Below are 22795 nucleotides of genomic sequence, written 5' to 3' on the forward strand. Positions count from 1 at the left end.
AGTCTGGACTGAGGTGCTTCAAGCAGGTACTGTTAAAAAATAACTTTGATGAGCCCCAGAGCAGAGTCCTGCCTCGGATACCCGGCGGATAACCCGCAAAATAGTTGTGTAACGGGCAAAACATACATGTAGGCCTATATCCAGGGGTGCACATAACTGGTACGCAGGTACGCATGCGCGGCAACAATCTGAATTGCGTACGGTCACTTGTGTCACAAAGCGCATTTGCGTACCGACGTACTTGTGAAGCTTTTCCAGAAGGCGGTTAGATCACCGGACGACAGAGTCGGTCTCCGTGTGCACAGACAGGGCTGCTGTTAACGTCGGTCTGTTCAACGGAATTGTGCCAAAACTACGCCAACCGGCTGCGGAGGGAGACTCCCCCCCTTCACTGGAGAACTGCGCTAAAACAGCTGATCACAACGTTCACGCTCTGTGGTCACGAAGTACTCCACTAGCCCCCCCCCCCCCAAATTCACAACAGGTCGGGTCCAGATTTGACTTGAAGATAATTGCATGTAACGGTCGGTTCGCGGTAGCTACTGAGCTGCGAGGGTTCGGGTGGGTGCAGATTTGCAAAACTGGACCCATGCAGGACTCTGCCCCAGAGGCTTTTAAGTTGAAGCTTAACCCTTGTGAATCCCTTTTTAAAAACGTTACTTTGAAAACACTAACGACAAAAATGTCCTCATCTAAAAATACTGTAATAAAGATATTATAGGCTATGTTAATATTTGTGTTCCACTTTCAATTACTTACATATTTTTAACCAAATTCAGTGCTGATCATAATTATCAAATGTTCATTCATTTTTATTTTTGTCGCTAGGGATTTGAAAGTCACTATTTTGATTACACATACACTTATTAAGAACATGTTTCCAAAAAAACACATCTTTACCAAATGTCGTGCCATATTCTTAACACAATCAGAATGCTCCAAAATTAAACAGTGGCATGGATAATACATTTCCTTAGGGAGGCATAAGGGTTAATGTGCTTATTTAATTAAATACTGCATCACAGTAGGATGTTAACAGAATTTACTGTAATTGACCCAAGGATGGCAGATTGCTTAAAGTTGCATTGTAGTCTTACGATAAGAGATACAGTAATTAAATGAGATTTTGTATCCACCAAAAGCACTACCCAACCCCAAGAGCCCACCTGCCACAAAGGTGAAGAAAAGAAAAGTGGACCAACAGGAACAAGACGCACAGGGAAATGTGAGTTTCTCTAAGACTTACTATGTTCAAAGTGTGTCAATTGTTCTCCAGCATTTTAATTGTAACAATGGAATAAGTAAATATTGTCAGAAAGTAAAGCATGGACTAAATTGGTAAAGAGTGAGGTGAAGGACAAAGGACATGAAGTATTATAACCCAAGATGATTAGGTGCATGTTGTAGGGGGAGAATATGAAGATGAACAATGTAAATACAGCTTACAAACTTAGAACAGAAACTAGATTTCCAAATCAGACTTTAAACTGCAATTACAGTTTCTGTTCCTGAGCAGCCTGTTTAATGTCATTTAGTGAAAACTCTAAAAGGGACTGAGGTTAAATGCATAAACATGGACAGTTTAATTATATTTTGTGCATGTAGCTTTGATGGTGCATGTACAAAAACAAGGCCTTCACCCAAACATTCAAGATTGTTAACCCTCTGGTGTCATTCAAGTGCACTACCCTAATTAGTCATTCGGGACAAAAATGTCCAGAGTGATACCGGAGGGTTAAAAGATTCCTCAAGAGTCCATATTAAACAGACTGCATCTATTTCCCCTCAATCCTAACTTGCAGTTGACCTGGCTGTGGAAAAAAAGGACACAGAGGTGGTCGTGGCAGTGCTCCCCTCACAGATGAAAGGACGCATCTTGCTTATCCGCCACTGTGAGCTATGCTCACTTCGACCCCACCAGTGGTTGACAGGGGAGGTACTACATGTTTCAAGTGTCTGAAGTTTCACTCTACACTGTGTTATTTTCTTTATCTAGCATTTAACGATTTCTCCCCAAAATGTCTAGATACTTTTGTCAGTCACAAGATTCTCAAAGTTGCAGGAAATGAAAGTTCAGTATAACTGGGAATATGCATTAATTAGCAAATTGTTATGATCTTTTTTGCCAGGTAATTGAAGGCGTGTTTCATGTTGCTGCCGACAAATTTGCCGTTCTGAACTAAATGTACTTGCTAAATCACTACACAGCAGGTGTCATTTTGTTCGGGGACAGAACTCAGCTAATATCTCACAGTTTACCGAAGGTAATGTGTGTGGTCTGTGTATGTTTATGTGTGTGGTGTGTTGTGTTTGTGCATGGTGATGCTGTAGGGGGAAGAAGGTGTGGATTTGATTTGTGGGCTCACACTCACACATTAGGTACATGGAGTGAAGCATTGGCTGAGGTCTTAAATAGGAAATGAGCTGAGATTATTTTACTTTATCCTCTCTGAAACTATACTCATTAGTTAAATCACCTGATACATCTACTTACTATTGAATTCCCATACCAACACTTGTTCTAAGAACAACAAATGAATGCCACAAGAACATCATTGTCAGACTAATGTTGTTGTTATTTTTACCTTAGCCTTCAAGTTTGTTTTAATCCTTTATTTGATGCCATTATAGGTCAACTTTGACAACTATGAAGCTGTCCTGTCCTTTGTACTTGTCAACAACAACCACTGGAAGTTGCTGGTTTGTAATTATTTTGTCATTGTATTATTTCTGTTAAAGCACAAGACTTACAGAGTGAAGCCAAAAATATGTTTTGATGAAAAGTGCTTTTACTTGTTTTGTTCTCTCACAGTACATTCATGCCAACACCAGCACCGTATTCCTGGTGGATCCAGCTCAAAGCATCAAAGAGCTTGATGACTCCGAACATGCTGCCAAAAGAATACAGTAAATCAAAATTCAATAGATATTTGAAAATTCAAGTAAAAACTATATTTAAACGTAAAAAATGTGTCACATTTAGTTATATTCATACTCACACACAGCATTGAACGCATTTTAAACAGTCTGATACAGTCTGTGTTCAGACAGTGATATCTATAGCTGACCTGTGGCTGCCTCTTATATAAATAAATGGTCATATGGTGAATACAAACAGTATGAATTTCTGTTACATTATCTTTAGGAGCCACATCATTAGAAATGTAAAGTGTGTTAACATGATCCTTTCTCAGGGAGCACTTCAGGATGAGGAGCCACAGCATAACAGACTGGGTGGATGTTAAGTGGAAGGGAGGCGTTATGGGCCACCCACTTCAAACGGATGGATGTAGCTGTGGTGTCGTTGTTGTGAAGGTGAGCTGAAGAGATTCTGTTTTCATCCAGTTAACAAGCAGAGTTTTTAATGTGAAAGACAGTTTGATGCAAGGGCGGATTCAAAAAGCTGTCAAAAGTAGTTGTTGACCGATAAAGGTTTTTTAAAGGCCGATGCTGATCCCCATCATATTTAGCAGGCAGGTTGGCCAATGCACAATATACAGTATATTGCCGATATCATGTTGTTGTTTATTGTATTTTTCACAACTGACAACAATTGGATTATGACACAACATTGCTGAACTTAAATGAACAGTTATTTAATACTAATGTAGTATTCACTTGAACACAGAAAGTTTAATTGACAAAACTTTGCTTCCAAATATCTCAAAATTCCAATAATAGGACCGGTCTATATCAATACTCAAAGGTTTTGGGAGGCATTCTAGTCAAGGGTGGATGTCTTCTATAATGTGTCTCATGTTTGTGTCTGTATCTGTATTACTATACAATAAAGAAGAAAAACCCTCCATAACATAAGTGTTGTTTGTTTAGATGGCAAAGGCAGTCATGGAGTCCTTCCCTCTGATCCCGAATGTGAATTTCGAGTGTTCGAAGAAATACATGAAACGGGAGAGGAGAGAACTGGCTCTCGAAATCCTTGAGGCATCAGGTAAATAAATATGAATATGTGTATATATATATATGGGTGTCTGTATGTATATATATATGTATGTATGTATATGTATGTGTATATAGAAGCTGACATACATGTATTGTTATCTTGTTTCAGTCTTTGATGAGCACACTTATTGTGCTATGTGTGCTGCCTTAAGGCCTCCAGGATCTGGATCTCCCATCACAGACTGGGTGAGCTGTTGTGAAGAAAATGTGGAATTGTCATGTCTACATTTATGTATTCATTTATTTAACAGGGACAGCGCACATTAATGAACATTTCTGTAACTGTGCCAGAGTTAGCCAAGAGGCTATTTTTCATCTGTAGTCCCTGGACAGATTTTAAAAGTCAACCTCAAACACATAATTAATTTTAAACAACTAAATACAATACATTTAAAACATGCAACACACATTAATGGAATACTTAAATAAAAAAAATGTAAAAGATAGAAACAATAAAAAAACAAACCAAACAAACAAACAATAGAGCATGTTAAAACACAGGCAGTGGGTTTTAAGGAGCAGATGATTGTGTCAGCTGATTCCTCACTAACACTTGAGTATTAAGACAACTGAATGGTAATCTAAGGTACAAATATATAAATACACTATTTCTTTCACTTCAACAGGTTCAGTGTGATGACTGTGAACGATGGTACCATGCCCAGTGCCTGGCAATGGACAGCAGAGACTTTAAAAAGGCAGAGACAGGATATTGGAATTGTCCTTTGTGCAAGTAATACTTGAAATGTGCTCAATGATGACGATTAGTAAAACATGTGTCCTGTGTAGCCTTGTTTGTATTACTTTCTGATCATTAATCACTGGGTCACATGACAGGGAAGCTCTAGAAAAAAACCTGAATTTTTTAATATAAATATTAATATTAAATAGAGGATGTAATATTATCCGATATAAAGAGCTGTTTCTATTGTGTACAGACTTGTATTCAATTCATAAAGTGATTTTGAGTCATTAGTTATTGAAGAAATAAGCTAATTTTCACATACAATTATTAATATAAAAATATTTGGAGTATTAAAATACAATAAAAAGAGGTGTGTCCTATGCAGCCGGTGTAGTTCTTTGACCCAACATTGATTTTGAGTAAATCGGTCACATGACCTGGTAGGTATTGAGGAAATAGGCTCATTTTTCCATCAAAATATTAATATAAAATATTTAGAGTGTTAAAATACAATAAAAAGAGGTGTGTCCTATGCAGCCAGTGTAGTTCTTTGACCCAACATTGATTTTGAGTAAATAGGTCACATGACCTGGAAGGTATTGAAGAAATAAGCTAATTTTTCCATCAAAATATTAATACAAAAATATTTAAAGTATTAAAATACAATAAAAAGAGGTGTGTCCTATGCAGCCAGTGTAGTTCTTTGACCCAACATTGATTTTGAGTAAATAGGTCACATGACCTGGAAGGTATTGAAGAAATAAGCTAATTTTTCCATCAAAATATTAATACAAAAATATTTAAAGTATTAAAATACAATAAAAAGAGGTGTGTCCTATGCAGCCAGTGTAGTTCTTTGACCCAACATTGATTTTGAGTAAATCGGTCACATGACCTGGAAGGTATTGAAGAAATAAGCACATTTTTCCATCAAAATATTAATATAAAATATTTAAAGTATTAAAATGCAATAAAAAGAGGTGTGTCCTATGCAGCCAGTGTAGTTCTTTGACCCAACATTGATTTTGAGTAAATCGGTCACATGACCTGGAAGGTATTGAAGAAATAAGCACATTTTTCCATCAAAATATTAATATAAAATATTTAAAGTATTAAAATGCAATAAAAAGAGGTGTGTCCTATGCAGCCGGTGTAGTCCTTTGACCCAACATTGATTTTGAGTAAATCAGTCACATGACCTGGAAGGTATTGAAGAAATAAGCTCATTTTTCCATCAAAATATTAATATAAAATATTTAAAGTATTAAAATGCAATAAAGAGAGGTGTGTTCAACAAATGCATGCTCTAGCGTGGATTTGCTTCACATTCACTCGATCGGGAAGCTGTCGATTTATTAAAAAGAAAAATGTTCTTGTGTAATTGAAAAGTCATTTGTTGATGGTCCCTAAGTGAAAGCCTCGTTTCGCGGAGAAGATCTCCCCGTCGTAATACACACAGCAGCAGGGGAAACTGACGCTGCTGGCGGGTCCGCGAATGTCCGTCGAATATCCAACCTAAAACTAAATTCACCGCGGTATCAGTATCACACTAATCCATAAAGCAAGTTAGACATTTTGATGTTCCGGACCTTTGCATGGGGAGATTCTCTCTAACTGGACCTCGTTGCATTTTAGTTGAATACCCCTGTACTAGAGTGTAGGAATACTCTGTTACAGTAAAAGTCCATCAAAAATATAGTGAAAGTAGCGACATTAAAAGTAGTCGTTGTGCAGATTGGTCCATTTCAGAATAATATATATATATATGTTTTATAATGATTGATCATGAAAGTGTTCTCAAAGCTGGTGAAGGTGCAGCTAGTTTGAATGACTTTGTATACTGCAGGGTAGCTGGTGGATTTACTCCAGGTGGAACTAAAGTCTGATTCAACACTTGGTTAGATTTCACATCATTCATCCACATCTGGAAAGTAACTAAAGGGATTAAATACATGTAGTGGAGGAAAAGTACACAATTTACATCTGAACTGTAGTGGAGTTGAAGTACATAGCAGCATAAAAAGGAAATGTATTCAAGTAAATTACAAGTATCTCAAATTGGTACTTAAGTACAGTACTTGAGTAAATGTACTTAGTTACTTCCCACGTCTGAAAAACAATAACACTACTTGACAAACCTGTTCTGTATAGCCGGACTTCTGGGTTCAAAAGGGCGTCCAGTAGCTTCTGTTGTCGCTGATTCTCCTTTAAAGTTGACTCCAGTTCCTCTGCTATCGTCCTCTCAAACAGCTCGAATATCTCCTCAGCAGCTGCAGTGAGCCGCTCGTTGACAAAAGCTCTCAGTGTTTCAACTTTAGACATGTTTTTATCAAATCACAGCAACCTTTCCTCCAGTGAATGCTGTGTTGCTAGGCTACGTTCTCGTCCGTCTCGAGCTAGAAAGCTAACATCCTTAGCTTCGTGGGGGAGATATTCCAGACGTTTCTTAAGCCATAAACACCGCAAACTCCATTCAGTTAGGTGTTTTGACGGTTTTCCCCTGACAAATAATACAGATTGGTCTCTGCAATGAACGCTGTGTAGTCAAGTTCCGTCACCGTCTATGTGGAGCTAGCGCGCTAAGCTAACTTCCGCTAGCATTCTTCACTCCATGGATTTTTTCCCAATTCCAAACCGCCACCTACACACTAGGCTTGTTTGAGACAAGCGAGACCTGTGCAGACCTGCGCAATTTCGATCAAGGTCTTGCTAGTGCGTTGCATGATGGTTAGTCATTTTGTCCGACTTGCTCTGGAGGCTCAACTACATGAGACGTTGAAATCTCGCGGGACAAAGACGCCCGCAGCCTTGAGAGCGAGGCGCGGCGAGTCGGCGCAGTTACTAGGCTTGTTTGAGACGCGTTGCGGCTCGCCTCGAAAGTAGACGAGAGTAGCCGATCGCAGCCGGGGGAGGTCTCAAAAAGCTTGCCTGAAGTCGGACAGCTCGGAGTCGGCTTCGTCTTCTTCTCTCGGTTTTTTGGCGGATTGCAAACAGCTTGAAGGTGCATACCGCCACCTCCGGAGTCGGCTTGACTCTGTTTGCATTTATAAAGAATGCACACATGTGTTTAATCGTTAATGTCAGATATGTACTAAGTAAATACATGTGTTCCTGCTCAAGATTAGATTCAACTTTATTGTTATTGCACATATTACAGGTACTGAGACAACGAATGCACTTTAGCAACAAGCAGTAAAGTGAAAAGTAATGTACACAATCTACAGAATAAAATATAGAATGAATTGAATGATGAATAAACAGTGAGGGGTATGAATACACTAGATATACACAGCAGCCTGAGAGCAGTATGAACAGTGTGTATGAATATGCTAAGATATATAAAGTATGAAAACGGTAAGCAGTGCAAGTATAGTATAAAATATATGGATATTAATTTAATGATGATAAATATTGTGGAACAATGATGAAAAATGGGAATGGATGTGGCGACGTAAAACTGACACAAAACAACAACAAACTTTTGCCGAGCCAATTGGAGAGTTTCATCACCAGCACGTGGTAAAAACCACCAATGAGCGCTCAGCTCGAGATACTAGCGAGTCGTTTCCCATCAAGCATTTAGCTTCCGCAGCCCGTGGAGAGGAACTGCGCCGCCTCGCTGCGCCTCGCTGTCAAGGCTGCGGGCGTCTTTGTCCCGCGAGATTTCAACGTCTCATGTAGGCGAGCCTCCAGAGCAAGTCGGACAAAATGACTAACCATCATGCAACGCACGAGCAAGACGTTGATCGAAATTGCGCAGGTCTGCGCAGGTCTCGCTTGTCTCAAACAAGCCTACTCTCCACGGGCTGCGGTAGCGAAATGCTTGATGGGAAACGACTCGTTGGTATCTCGAGCTGAGCGCTCATTGGTGGTTTTTACCCCGTGCTGCAATAGAAACTCCAATTGGCTCGGCAAAAGTTTGTTGTTGTTTTGTGTCAGTTTTACGTCGCCACATCCATTCCCATTTTTCATCATTGTTCCACAATGTTTATCATCATGAAATGAATATCTATATATTTTATACTATACTTGCACTGCTTACCATTTTCATACTTTATATATCTTAGCACACTGTTCATACTGCTCACAGGCTGCTGTGTATATCTAGTGCAGGGGTGCCCAACCTTTTTTGAACCGAGAGCTACTTTTAAAGTTGCCAGTCTGCCGAGATCTACCAGTCCAAATAGAGAGGCGTAGCCATTACTGACAGCCTACTACCAAGTAAAGTAGGCTGTACTTCTACTTGTATACAACTGACCTTTGTACGATTAATACTTCATAAAATACTGCAGATCCTTTATCTTACCTCTTTCTAATCTACACACATACAAGTATTTAACTGAAGTTACACAACAGTGTTGTTGATACAGAGTTGGAGTGTATTCACACGTCACATACTACAGTGGGTAATGTTTTCAAGAAGCATTGAACAGTGCTGCCACATATGACACAGGAAAAGAAGAAAAGACTCTGAACCCTTTCTTTGCCATTATATAAAAATAGTGTTGCTACAAACGTATAAATGAGGCTTACTAATAAGACAACTCAGATCTGAAGCTACACAGGAATCTGCTGCCAAAGTGCAATAAAAAAGACCAAATTAATAGAATCGAACCCTTTTTTGTAGCATTTTTATTGCAGTATAAAAAGAAATGCCTTTAAAATAGGATGCAAGCAACACTAGTTTCTTAACCTGAATTGATAATAGACTATAATCAATTTAAGTTTGCATTCTTATACCATTTTGTACAATAATTATAAAGAATAAGTTCAAACAAACTCAAACTTACAGCTGATTAATAACGGTATCTAACTTGAGTTTTTATCATATCAAAAACTTTTTTGAATGCTACTGTTATTTTTAGTGTCACCAAAAAGCGCGTCGGCAGCCTCCAGGAATGCTTCTTTCACAACTTCGCCGTCTTTGAAAGACTTCATGTGTTTCTCAAGAACGTGACTGACACGATAAGATGCTATGGTAGCAGCCTTGCTCTTGTTGTTGGGCCTGGTGGAAATGGAGTGCTGTGCATTTAGCTGTCCTTTCAGGCCCCTCCCCTTTTGGAGCGTAGGCAGAATTAGGAGGGAATTCCGCCTCGTAGCGTTTGTGCACTGTTTTGAAATGCCGCTCCTAAATTACCCTTCTTCGATAAAGCCACGCTCGCATTGCAGATGAGACGGATGGACTTTGAATTGGAATAGATACAAACATAATCATCCTCCCACTCGGAGTGAAAATTATATATGTTTTGCTTCTGCCATAATTGCGGTCTTGTGTGTGTGCGGACTGTCACTGCTGTTGACACGGACAACGTTAGCGAACTAGTGCACTGCCCACTGCCCACACCAGCCACATGGGGTCACGCCGGCCAATCACAAAGCTTTGATGCGTTCAAGTGCATTATTCTGGCACAAGAAGATTATGTTATAGGACATTAACGATAAAACAGAATATTGTTGTTCTATTTTTAGACACATCTCGCGATCGACTGGTTGGGCACCCCTGATCTAGTGTATTCATACCCCTCACTGTTTATTCATCATTCAATTCATTCTATATTTTATTCTGTAAATTGTGTACATTACTTTTCACTTTACTACTTGTTGCACCTGGTTGGAAGCTAAACTGCATTTCGTTGTCTCAGTACCTGTAATTAGTACAGTAATGTAGTACATATCTGACATTAACAAACACGTGTGCATTCTTTATAAATGCAAACCGAGTCAAGCCGACTCCGGAGGTGGCGGTATGCACCTTAAAGTTGTTTGCAATCCGCCAAAAAACCGAGAGAAGAAGAAGAAGAAGAAGAAGACGAAGCCGACTCCGAGCTGTCCGACGCGTCTCAAACAAGCTTACCCCTCCGTTTGCGCAGGGCTGCCAACACTCACGCATTGAGCGTGAGAGTCACGCAATTAACCCATACATGCCTTTCCTCACGCTAAGTTTTCGTCCAAAATAAATGTATATAAATATAAAAATAAAGTGAAGGAACAGCAAACTGAGCGGTCTACGAAACGAGACGGTCTTCTGGCTTAGTTCAGTAAAGTTGGAACGATATTGGGGGATTCTGATTTCACGGATCAATAACTCATGATCAAAACGTTGTTCAGACACAAAGTACATATCCTAAGTACCGTGGTAAGGTTGACAACGAACTACAATCACATTTTGATAAAAAAAAAAAAAAGCCAATACGCGCCATCCTCCGAGCTGGACACATTACATCGGTCTCTATCTGCAGCCGGAGAAGAAACGAGTGCTCAGGGACCGTCTGCAAAGTGCAACTCCAAAAAAAGAGAATACAATATTCAATCACTATTATACAGCTTATTACTACCAAACTCACCACACACATCAATAGTCTCATGTGTGTCATACTACAGTAAGGAGTTTGGAAGAATATGCTTTTGAATAATTTTGGGGAATATTTATAATGTCAAATCTTCAATAACTAGGCATCATCTTAAATAACTTTACTATTATACAGTATATTTCTACCAAACTCACTATTTGCATTGTTGTTGTTAGCATCTGGTTAGCTAGCTGCGCTAACGGATATTAGTAGCTGTTTCTTAAACAAGGAAAGGGAGAGCTCTCTCCTGTCAGACTGAGAGAGATAACTACAGCTCAGTGAGGTAAGGGACTCTCTGTTTAGATACTTTAGTCTAGTTATCTCAGTGGGTCTCAAATGTTTTGGTCACCATTTATGAGAATAAATGAAAAACAGATTGTTAGAGCCATTTTACCTTTTGTTATTATTGTCTGAATGTTGGGCTTAATAATAATATAAATTAGATTATACTGTAAATTATTGGCTATTTTTGTGAGTCACATTATGGTTTAAAATGCATTAATTTAAGGCTCACTTATTATTTGTTATATGTGCGTCAGTATCACGTGCATGGCTATGCCTATATATGGTAGGTTGATAGGACACAGCTGGGGGTGATAGACGGGGAAATGGAAAAGTCTTTTGACCGTGTTCTTTTTGTTACTTTGGAAAATGATACACTTTTGAGTTACTATGAAGCGAAGAAATGTGTCCTCCTGTATGCACCGTGTGGATCAGTGAATAAAGCTCATCTGATTCAACTACGATCTCCGCTGAATTGTTTGGAAACAAAGAGAGGCGCGTCAAAACCCACAACCCCGATAGAGGTGGCTATTAAATGGTAGACAAGGATTAAAACGCCACCACAATAGTCAAAAGACTCCGTAAACTGTGGATAAAGACTTCGAAGGACAAGCACAGGATTCGTGTGGATTTCAGCTCTGCTTTGGAAACAGCGAACGGACGTTCTAAAGTGCCGAGGAGGAGGCCGTGAGTAAACCACGCCGGCCCGGAACTTATGAATGAGACGCTGTTTACAACGGGATCGCTTCGTCAAACAATGCAAGTACTGATGTGTGCATAGTTACGGATGTTTGACAAAACGAAACGGGAAATCCATCCAGTGATATCCTGATGCTTACTGAAGATAATCCGCAATTGCTGTTGGAATGCTTAAACAATGAAATGCATTAACGAACTATCACGCAGCCAGGAAGCGGACGTTAAAGGAATATTTGGCACAAAAACAGGACTCGCGAAGAGCTGTTCTTGGAAATATTAATGACTTTATTTCATGTGGATTAAGTGAAGAAAAAATTAAATAAACCATGGATCCTGATATACCTCCAGCTGATGTTGCCGCGGCAGAGGAGAGATATAAAACTCTCAGCCAATCGCGAAGAGGAAAACTTGGAGCATGCACCCGCAGAATGAATGAAATTAACCCATTACTGGTGCGAGGTGGAGATGTGGAAAAGGTGGATGAAGCTGTTGCAACGTTCAAGATGTTACTCAATGAATTTATGGAATGTCATGGAATTGTTCAAATGCTTTTATCTGAGGAAATAAGGGAAACTGAGAGAATAGATTGGTATGAACCAAAAATGTCTGCATTCACGAATTTCCTTAAGGATGTGGAAACGTGGAAAAGCTCTCAAATGGATCCTCAGATACTGATTGAACCCCATGACAGTGTTTCCAATGCATCAACCAGGAGGAGCTCAAAAGCAGGATCAGCAACTTCTTCTGCTTCTTCAATCCACCTCAAAATGGCCACAGAAAGAGCTGCCCTCCTTGCCCGGGCAGCAGGATTAAAGGAAAAGCATGCACTTGAAATGGAAAAGGCTCAACTGCAAGCTAGATCCGAACGGATAGAAATGGAAGTCAGCCTAGCTGAATCTGATGCAAAAATGAAAGTCCTGGAGCACTTTGAGACTGGTTCACAAAATCCAACACAAGGAAAATATGATGGCATGAATGACTATTTAAAGGACTACAGATTAAAAACACGTATGTCAATGGATGCAGAGCCGTCTCCAATTTCCTTTGCTGAGTTCGGATCCATTCCCAAGACACCACTTCAAAGGCTTATACACCAACAACCAAGACCACCAGAAAATATTGATAATGCAAATCAAAGCTCTCAACAAACAGCTAGAGATGCAGGAATTACAGGGACAAATACTAATGACAATTTCCTGACTGTGATGCAAAGACAAAATGACATTGTTAATTTACTTGTACTTCAACAAAAACAAGCATCACTGCCCACTAGGGAAATCCCAGTCTTTGATGGCAATCCCCTGAATTATCAAATATTTGTGAGGGCATTTCAACATAGCATTGAGGAGAAAACCACCAGTAACCAGGATCGATTATATTACCTGGAACAATATACTTCGGGATCCTGCAGGGAACTGGTGAGAAGCTGCCTTCACATGGATGCTAATAGTGGCTTTGCTGAAGCTAAGAGACTGCTAAAAGTGCATTTTGGAGATGAGCTCAAGATAGCAAGCGCATATATGGGAAAAGCTCTCAACTGGAACACTATAAAGGCAGAGGATGGAAAGTCACTGCACTGTTATGCACTTTTTCTGAGAGGCTGCTGTAATGCAATGAGGGATCTGCAGAACATGGAGGAGCTGGACCTGCCATCCAACCTACGGCTCATTCTTTCAAAGCTACCTTACAAACTAAGGGAGAAGTGGAGAACAGCAGCTTGTGATATTCTGGAGCGGAGCCATGAAAGAGCAAGATTACCTGACCTTGTTGTATTTATTGAAAGACAAGCTAGAATACTTCAAGACCCTCTCTTTGGTGACATTCCCGATCAACTTAACAGTACAAAGGCGGCTTTCAAGACCAAGACTCTTGTTGATCCATATCGAAATAAGAGCAAAGGGAGCAGTTTTGCAACCACAGTGGCTATAGTGTCAGACAGGCGTGCAGAGAAACTCAAAGAAGACAAATATCCTGTTAAAAGCTACATTTCCTCCACTAACAATGACACCTCATGTACTTTTTGTACAAGTAAACATCCTTTAGCTGAATGCCATAAAATACATTCAGTATCTCATGAAGCTAAAATTGAGTTTCTGAAAGAGAAGGGACTATGCTTTGGCTGCCTGAAGGTGGGGCACTTGAGCAAGAACTGTAACAGGAGAATGACCTGTCAAATCTGTCATGCTAAGCACCCAACTATTCTGCACATTAAAAGATCTTCAAAGCCTGAAACTGAGAACTTTAAACATGGGAAGGCAGAGCAGCAGAGTGGGGGAGCAAGGCCTGATGAGACATCCATCAGCAGTGCTCTTGTTTCAGTAGGAGAAGGTGAAGGAATCGGGGCTGGTAAAGACAGCATACTTGCCATAGTGCCAGTGAAGGTGAAACTCTGCCATGGAAATAAAAGCATACTGACCTATGCATTCCTGGACCCTGGTAGTACCGACACATTTTGCACAGAAGGGCTCATGAGGCGGCTTGGTGCTAGAGGACGGAGAACTGAAGTCCTTCTTCAAACGATGGGAACAGAGAAAACAGTCAGGAGTTTTGAGGTAACAGGTCTAGAAGTGGGACATATGGAAGATGGCACATATATAAACTTGCCCAAGGTTTACACTCAGAACAAAATCCCTGTTACCAAAAGAAACATTCTCACCCAGGCGGACCTCAAGAAATGGCCTTATCTGCAGGACATCCAAATAAAAGAAATAGATGCTGACGTGGGACTTCTTATTGGAGTAAATACTCCAAAGGCTATGGAACCATGGAGAGTTATAAATAGCCAAGGAAATGGCCCATATGCAGTGAAAACACTGTTAGGATGGGTCGTTAATGGTCCACTTAATGCTTCCACAGATCTGGATGATGAAACCCCTGTGGCATTAGTGAACAGGATCTCAATTGTTCACCTTGAGAAGCTAATTGAAAGACAATATATTAACGACTTTCCAGAGAAAGAGTATGAAGAGGAAAGACAAATGTCAGCTGATGACCGAAAGTTCATGCAGATTGTATCAAGCTCGGTTTCTCTTAAAGATGGCCACTACAATTTAGCTCTTCCTCTAGATAATCCAAACATTATCATGCCAAACAACCGCCAAATGGCAGAGCAACGAGCAATGTCACTAAATTTTTTATCCCCGTAGGGTGGAGGTAGGGTCTCAGACATTATACCACCTGCTTGTTGCTCTCTGTCTAAACGGTAGTCTAACATTAACGTATTTAGGTTGTGGTACGCCCGTGGGTCTGGGCTAAGCTGACATGGGGGGACAGAAGGTCCGGATTTAGCTTCTGTGTATCCCTCCCAATCTGTTGTTGGCTCTGAGTCATTAAACTGCATTCTAACCTCATCCGCCATTTTTTACGGGTTTGAGTTCACTCTTTTATGCACATGCAAGTTCCTAGGCTATCAACCACGCCGGGTGTACAGTCCGACTATACCGTCACTTGGTTATAGGTTACTCTCCTGGATTCAGCTAGTGTATGCGGATACCCTTTTAGAAGGGAAGATATGGTCATTTGTTCTGGGAATGTCATTTTCGAGCCTGAAACCTGAAAAACAGGCTTGGGGCCTAACAGGTTGGAAATGTTTACATATGTCCTCAGTTATTGTATGTATAGAGCAGTGGCGAGCCGTGATTTTATACCTAGGCCCTCTGACCCCCCCTTCCCTCGAGTTATCACGTCACAGCGTATACTTCAGCGGAATATCAAAACAACGGCCCGGGGTGCAAAACGCATCAATGAAAGCGACCCTCTAACACACAAAACAACACCTGTAAATAACCCTATTTGTGTTCTTTGAAATTGAAAAGGATATTGCATTGTGTTTGTTACTTTCGTTGCAGTTGTATGTCTTAAGTGTAATTTGGCATGCTCTTATTTTGAAGGCGAGTTAACGCTGTTGACAGGAAGTTGTTGTTGCTATGGAAACAAGAAAAGTTTCTCAGCGGGCGGAACTTGTCATAAAGTCCACGATAATAACACCCACCCATTTAGAGGGAAGATATGATTGGTCAATTGTACTGTCATTTGACATTACTCTGTCGTTCAGTTACTATAGCGGGGCCCTCTGTGAATTCATAGCTGGACGTCCAATCAGCTCCTCTCTTCACAGACTCGCAGAGACGAGCTTCTTTCATTTAACCCTTCACATTCCAACAGAAACTGAATAGGCAGATTCGAAGGATTTATTTCTTTGGAAATGTTATTTTAAATACAAATAAATCAAGTTATTTTGGTAAAACTAATGAAAAATATAACAAAACAAAATCTTTAAAAAAATCTTTTCATTTAAAAAAAAAAAAAAATGTTTTTAAATATTATTTTGTAGAATATCTTAGGCCCTCACAGAGGGCCTAGAGGGCCCTGACGGCTCGCCACTGGTATAGAGAGATTGTGTCTATTCTGTACTATAGGGATGTAATATTGTTATTGTACCACTGTGAGGCACTGTAGTGTTACGTGCTACGTAAGGATGCAGGCTTGCGTCATGTACATGAGGGTGTGTTCACCTGATGCACGCACACTGTCTATGTGTGTTCATTCTAAGTTAGCTCGGCTGAGCGATGGAATCACCTGAGAAGCAGAGGAAAATAAATCATGCTCAAGGGCTAAACAGTTCATCATCTCCGTCTCCACTATTTCTCTCCGAGTGCAGCGTATGAAGAAGCTGCCATCCTAAACCTTAACACTTACATTATCCCAAATGTTTAGAGGGACTCTACTGAGATTGTACTAAAAAACACAACTTGTTCAAATAGAAAAGACTAAAAACAACAAACACAGCATATAGGTCTCTTTATCAGTAAAGTGTTTTACATAACGTTACATTTTTAACATTTCATTTAGCTGACATTTTTATAAAGTGACACAAAATACATTCAATCACCCATGAGGATACAAATTCAAAACAGCTAGGGTTTAAGTCTCCAACTTGCAGCATCTTGTGTGTTTTCCAAACATGAATCAATTAAAGGTCACCTATTATGCAAAATCCACTTCTTCATGTGTCCCCTCTTCTCCATGTCTCTTCTACATCAACATGTGTCCCCTCTTCTTCATGTCTCTTCTACATCAACATGTGTCCCCTCTTCTTCATCAACGTGTGTCCCCTCTTCTTCATGTCTCTTCTACATCAACATGTGTCCCCTCTTCTTCATCAACATGTGTCCCCTCTTCTTCATGTCTCTTCTACATCAACATATGTCCCCTCTTCTTCATGTCTCTTCTACATCAACATGTGTCCCCTCTTCTTCATGTCTCTTCTACATCAACATGTGTCCCCTCTTCTTCATCAACATGTGTCCCCTCTTCTTCATGTCTCTTCTACATCAACATGTGTCCCCTCTTCTTCATGTCTCTTCCACATCAACATGTGTCCCCTCTGTGTAAATAGACTCTGAAAGTTTCAGGAACAAAGATTCTCTCTTTTTGATCCATTTCTATAAAAACCTGTCTGAAAATGAGCTGATCAGATGTTGGCCACTTTGTGATGTCATAACGATGTGTTGTTTTGTGTAACCATTAGCCAATCAGCAACCAAGGTAACCTCCCCCCCTTATCACCTGAATCTCCTCCTAGAGCACCATTGTGTTCTTTGTAACCAAATGTCTCTCAGAGGGGCGTGGGGAGGGGCTCCTTATTTTCATCTAAAGTAACAGACAGAGAATCAGCACTTTGGAAACAGGGCTGAAACAGAGGGGATTATGGGTAATGCTGCAATGATCTGTTTGGTGTTTCAGCCAATCAGAGACAGGTTCTGGATATATCTGAGACCTGTAATATATTGATGAAAAAGAGTATAATAGGGGACCTTTAAAGTCTGATCTAACAAGTAGAAATCATGCAAAGGGGTTGAAGCAGTGATTTAGGAGAAGTGTGGACGTTCTGCTTTCAGCATCTCGGTCCGCCGGAGTTCGTTTTGAAGAGTCTTTTGATGGCGAAGAGCTGCAGATATCCAGAAACGATGATGACGAGGCTTTGTATCGCCGACCACCAGGTGATGTAGTTGAAGATGGACTGCAGGAGGTAGTGGTCTTTCCCTTTCCTCATGCGGGCGAAGTTGTAATGACGCCACATGTGGAAGATCTGATTCTGGAGCTTCTGCACACTCTCCTAAAACCAAACATGGTATATATTGTATACAAATCATAAAGTTCCTTGACAACCCCTGACTTAGAAACATATTTTAATGATATTGAAGGTACAATTAAACCAAAAAGTGAATCCAATAGCTGCAGGTAGTTTCTTAAACGAGCGATTTGGATTAAGTTTGAGCATATTATTCCGGGTAATATGGTGTCAGAGATAAGTTATTTTTGTATTTAGTGTCTGGGACATGTCTCCATGCTTTAATGTTCAAAAAGCTCTTTATTATTCTCATACTGCCTGTGCTGCAGCACCTCTTTTCACCCTTAGCTGGCCGGCTCTGTTGTGATTGGTCAACCGCTTAGAGATGTCCCACCCCCTTAGCCTATCACGTACAATGTGTCGGAGCGCTAGCCAATAGGAGCATGGAAGCTTTTTTGCGCAGTTAAATTGATTGGAGCATGCCAAACAAAATGAAGTACAAAATCCCGAACTGACTTGAATTGAAATACCTCAATACCGGCCAAAGTGTTGTTGAGGACTATTTCCCCTTCCTCCGTCTCCATCTTCGTCTCCTCGAAGCCTTCGTAGATGACGCCAAAGTTCACGAACACCCTGATGGCTCCGAAATGGTTGTGGTTCCTGAGACACATCCGGTAAAAACCTGATGGGAGGAATCTGTGATTAGCTTCAGAGACTTCGATATGTAATTCTTGCTTGTAAAAAAAATAATGCTGTGCTTGTTGGTATGTGCTAGAGCTGATTCCTGGGTTTGGAATGTAATCTTTCTGACGCACTCATATTTATTTATCATTTATTTATGACACGGATAGACGTGTTATATTTTCAAAGGAATGAGCAGTGACCGTGCCATAGTTCCTTTATAGCCTAACGTTAGCCGCCTATAGCTTAGCGGTGGTGACGTGAAGTCATGTGACCGTGCTGTAGATCCTTTAAAGCCTAACGTTAGCCGCCTTTAGCTTAGCGGTGGTGATGTGAAGTCATGTGACCGTGCTGTAGATCCTTTAAAGCCTAACGTTAGCCGCCTTTAGCTTAGCGGTGGTGATGTGAAGTCATGTGACCGTGCTGTAGATCCTTTAAAGCCTAACGTTAGCCACCTTTAGCTTAGCGGTGGTGACGTGAAGTCATGTGACCGTGCTGTAGTTCCTTTAGAGCCCAGCATTAGCCGCCTTTAGCTTAGCGGTGGTGATGTGAAGTCATGTGACCGTGCTGTAGTTCCTTTATAGCCCAACATTAGCCGCCTTTAGCTTAGCGGTGGTGACGTGAAGTCATGTGACCGTGCTGTAGTTCCTTTATAGCCCAACATTAGCCGCCTTTAGCTTAGCGGTGGTGACGTGAAGTCATGTGACCGTGCTGTAGTTCCTTTATTATTTAGTAGTCTTTAACTGGATGCTGTGATACACACGTCTGTCAGTATAGTATGAAATGTTTTCTGATGGTCCTACCTGTCACCTCGGTCTGGAAGTTCATTCGACCGACGTGGGCGTTTTCGGAAACCATGAGGTCGCCCTGCGGTGAGTTTACCGTCACAAACAGCCGGTGATCGATGGCTATCCCCGTCACCCACTGCACCTGAGAGCACATATTAAACAAGTCCACTGTTACGATCTCAGGCACTTAGGATGTTGGACCGAATTGCAGACAGAGGTAAAGTATTGGTAAGATACTTTATTTTTCCAAAAAAAACACGATGAACAAAAAAAGGTCACTAACTAATCTCAGGATGAGATGACAAAAAATGAGAACAAAAGGAAAATCGCTCACGTAGTGAGGAACAAAACTATTCTTGAGCACAAAAGAGCATAGACCTGACCATGACAAGAGACAATACGAACTGATACTGAACACTGGGAGACAGGGGAATTTAAACACAGGGTAACTAGACACAGGTGGGAACAATCAGGGGCGGGGCTGACACTGATGAGCACAGGAGACACACAAGGAGTGACAGGTGAAAACAATCAGGAAATTAGACACCCCAGGGAAACTAACGACAGACATGAAAACACAGGGAAAAGAGACCAGACAATATACAGGGAGGAAAACATGACAAGGAGAACGGAAAAACACCCACACCTAGACATAGACACGTGACACGACATAATAATCCTGACATCCACGAGTTGTATTCAGAGCCTTTGAAGTACAAGTACAGCAATGTGGACTTTTTATTTTGTATTTTTGTATTTTATTATATATGTTGCATTGTTGGATGAGCACAGGTCAGAAGAATTTAATTGCGATTTCTACACTGCAGCTTTGTGCATATGACAATAAAACCTTCGAATCTTGGAGTATTTTCACTTTTTGCTATAAAATTCTTCCACTTTTACTCCACCAGGTTGTTGACATCATAATACACAAGTTACAATACTTAAAGTACATTGTTATGCTAATCCTTTTGTATTTCACCTTGAATGGCTTTTTACTTTTTGACATGTTATCAGTATTTCTGCCGGTATGGGAACACTGATCCTGATCACATGTTTCAAAGTCAAACGGGTTCACCTTGACAGTCAGAGTGATAAGCCTGGAGATATTCAGATATTAAACTAAAGTACAAATAGAGTCCTGCATTCAGTCTCTTAAGTACAATTACAATGTATCAGCATCCAAAGGTACTTAAAGTAAAAGTGCATACAGTAATTTGCACTAGAGAGTTTTTCCTCAATAACACTCTAATTAGTGCTTATTTATTGCAAGTAAGGAAGTTGTTGTACATGAGTTTTGGTCTTAATATGCTCTGCTCAATATGGGCCTAATAAGGCAGTAGTACCACAAGAATAGTAATTCTCCCAATAACACCTAACAAATATGATCTATTTTTATGTAACATGTAACATCCAACTACAATTGTTTATTGTGTCAAAATAACTCAAAATTAGGTACTTGTTCATAACCAATACGCTAGTAGTTTGACTCTAATATGCATGTTGTTATTTATCTTCTTTACTTGCTTGTAAAGCGCTTTGAGCACCAGGAAAAGCGCTATAAATAACATGTATTATTATTATTATTATTATTATTATTATTATCATTATTATGTTATTTAACAATTAGTTGATGTTGAATAAGTGTACCTTAAGATAAAGTGTTACCGTATATTTGTACTTTTAATGCTCAATAAAATATATTTTTTTAAAACAGTCATTAGTGCAGGTTAACGGTAAAAGCTCTCACCAGGTAGGACAGGTAGAAGCTTCCACTCTGGTGTGCAAAGTGCCAGAAACACTCCTCTCCTGCAGCAGCAACTTCCACAGCAAAGTCATATTTGTCGGACCCTCTGAATAACCCTACGTCGGACTCATGGAGCGACGGCTCTGACTTCCTGCTCCAAACACTCTGAGAGATCAACGCTAACAGAAGAGCAGTGATGAACAACATGACTGCAGAAAACTGTGGAGCAGTTGCTGCGAACACTCAGATATCAGCTGAGAAAAAATAATGATTAACCATAAACACTTGATAACATATCAAAGAAATCACAATCACAGACGGTGATTATATTATGTTTAGGGCTGTCAAACGATTAAAAATTGTAATCAGATTAATCACAGCTTAAAAATTAATGAATCATGATTAATCACCATTCGAACTATGTCCAACATATGCCATTTATTTATGTATATTGTTGTGGGAATGGAAAGATAAATGAAAGAAGGCGGATATATCCATTAACATACAGTATCTATGTTTATTATAACATTGTTCTGCGTGTCAAAATGAAAGACAACCCACACACCTATCAATCATCAAACCGTGGGGTCTTAATTCATTACGTGTTGATTTCTATCAACGGGGGAGTACTTCAGGAAAGTCGACAGAGGGGGGGGGGGGGGCGGCGGCGGCTAGTGGAGTACTTCGTGACCACAGAGTGTGAAAGTTGTGATCAGCTGTTTTAGCGCAGTTCTCCAGTGAAGGGAGGGGGGGGGGAAGAGAGTCTCCCTCCGCAGCCGGTTGGCGTAGTTTTGGCACAATTCCGTTGTACAGACCGACGTTAACAGCAGCCCTGTCTGTGCACACGGAGACCGACTCTGTCGTCCGGTGATCTAACCGCCTTCTGGAAAAGCTTCACAAGTACGTCGGTACGCAAATGCGCTTTGTGACACAAGTGACGGTACGCATTTCAGATTACGCACATAACCTGCGTACCAGTTATGTGCACCCCTGTAGCCTACTACAGCAAAAGTATTCTCCGTCGGGACTTCCTGCAACAACACCACGCCGTTATCAAAGATGTTCTATTGAGAAAACGATCACTACGTGACAAAAGTTTTCAAAACCGTGGCTGCTGAAATCAATCTTACTAACTGCTGTCTGTGCAATTTACTCGCGCGCGAGTTGACAGACTTTATTTTGCTTACTTTAACATCATTTTTCATGGTGGGGCTAAGCCATTTCTTGGTATGGGTGTAGCCTACCCAAGCCATACCCTGGCGCTGCCACTGGTGGCACGTATGGGGCGGGCCATTCTGCACATGCGTTAAATGCGTTAAATATTTTAACGCAATTAATTCAAAAAATTAATTACCGCCATTAACGCGATAATTTTGACAGCACTAATTATGTTAGATGTATTATATACAACATATTGAAATGCAATATGTGCAACTGGTAAAGGAAGAGCTTATTTTAAAATACCTGCCTTTTATTAAATCAAATAATTATTAATATCTTACACATATCTTTAACTTTTGTTTTTGTACTT

The 22795-nt window shown here is 40.3% G+C and overlaps 3 protein-coding genes across 7 annotated transcripts in view; 1 reads left to right on the forward strand and 2 right to left on the reverse strand.

Annotated features, from left to right (window-relative positions):
- Positions 1–7409, reverse strand: part of LOC117541369 (gastrula zinc finger protein XlCGF57.1-like) — a 31642-nt gene extending 24233 nt beyond the window's left edge. For both annotated transcript variants that reach the window (XM_034208502.1, XM_034208501.1), the window contains exon 1: positions 6784–7409. In XM_034208502.1, coding sequence (XP_034064393.1) covers positions 6784–6967 — 184 coding nt within the window. In that variant the 5' untranslated portion in view covers positions 6968–7409. The remainder of the gene's footprint in view (positions 1–6783) is intronic.
- Positions 6–4753, forward strand: LOC117541372 (histone-lysine N-methyltransferase ATX3-like). Of its 3 annotated transcripts, none has more exons than XM_034208506.1 (9): positions 6–26; positions 1803–1936; positions 2130–2264; positions 2632–2700; positions 2813–2907; positions 3195–3315; positions 3832–3949; positions 4070–4146; positions 4587–4753. In XM_034208506.1, the coding sequence occupies exons 3-9, from the start codon at positions 2184–2186 to the stop codon at positions 4695–4697; spliced, it is 672 nt and encodes a 223-aa protein (XP_034064397.1). In that variant the 5' UTR covers positions 6–26; positions 1803–1936; positions 2130–2183; the 3' UTR covers positions 4698–4753. The 3 variants fall into 3 exon arrangements, with proteins under 3 accessions (XP_034064397.1, XP_034064398.1, XP_034064396.1); XM_034208507.1 differs by lacking the exons at positions 6–26; positions 4070–4146 and adding exons at positions 473–484; positions 1143–1225; XM_034208505.1 differs by lacking the exon at positions 6–26 and adding an exon at positions 485–1225.
- A 10220-nt stretch (positions 7410–17629) lies between the features above and the next one.
- The window catches only part of LOC117541368 (transmembrane emp24 domain-containing protein 6-like), a 33033-nt gene continuing 27867 nt past the window's right edge, over positions 17630–22795 (reverse strand). Inside the window, exons 3-6 of one of the 2 annotated variants that reach the window (XM_034208496.1) lie at positions 21268–21443; positions 19533–19659; positions 18587–18730; positions 17630–18093 (exon numbers count right to left, since the gene is read on the reverse strand). In XM_034208496.1, coding sequence (XP_034064387.1) covers positions 17846–18093; positions 18587–18730; positions 19533–19659; positions 21268–21443 — 695 coding nt within the window. In that variant the 3' untranslated portion in view covers positions 17630–17845. Of the gene's footprint in view, positions 18094–18578; positions 18731–19532; positions 19660–21267; positions 21444–22795 lie in introns of both variants that reach the window. The other variant, XM_034208497.1, reaches the window with a different exon arrangement.

This window comes from Gymnodraco acuticeps, unplaced genomic scaffold (assembly GCF_902827175.1).
Source record: "Gymnodraco acuticeps unplaced genomic scaffold, fGymAcu1.1, whole genome shotgun sequence".
Classification (NCBI taxonomy): Eukaryota; Metazoa; Chordata; class Actinopteri; order Perciformes; family Bathydraconidae; genus Gymnodraco; species Gymnodraco acuticeps.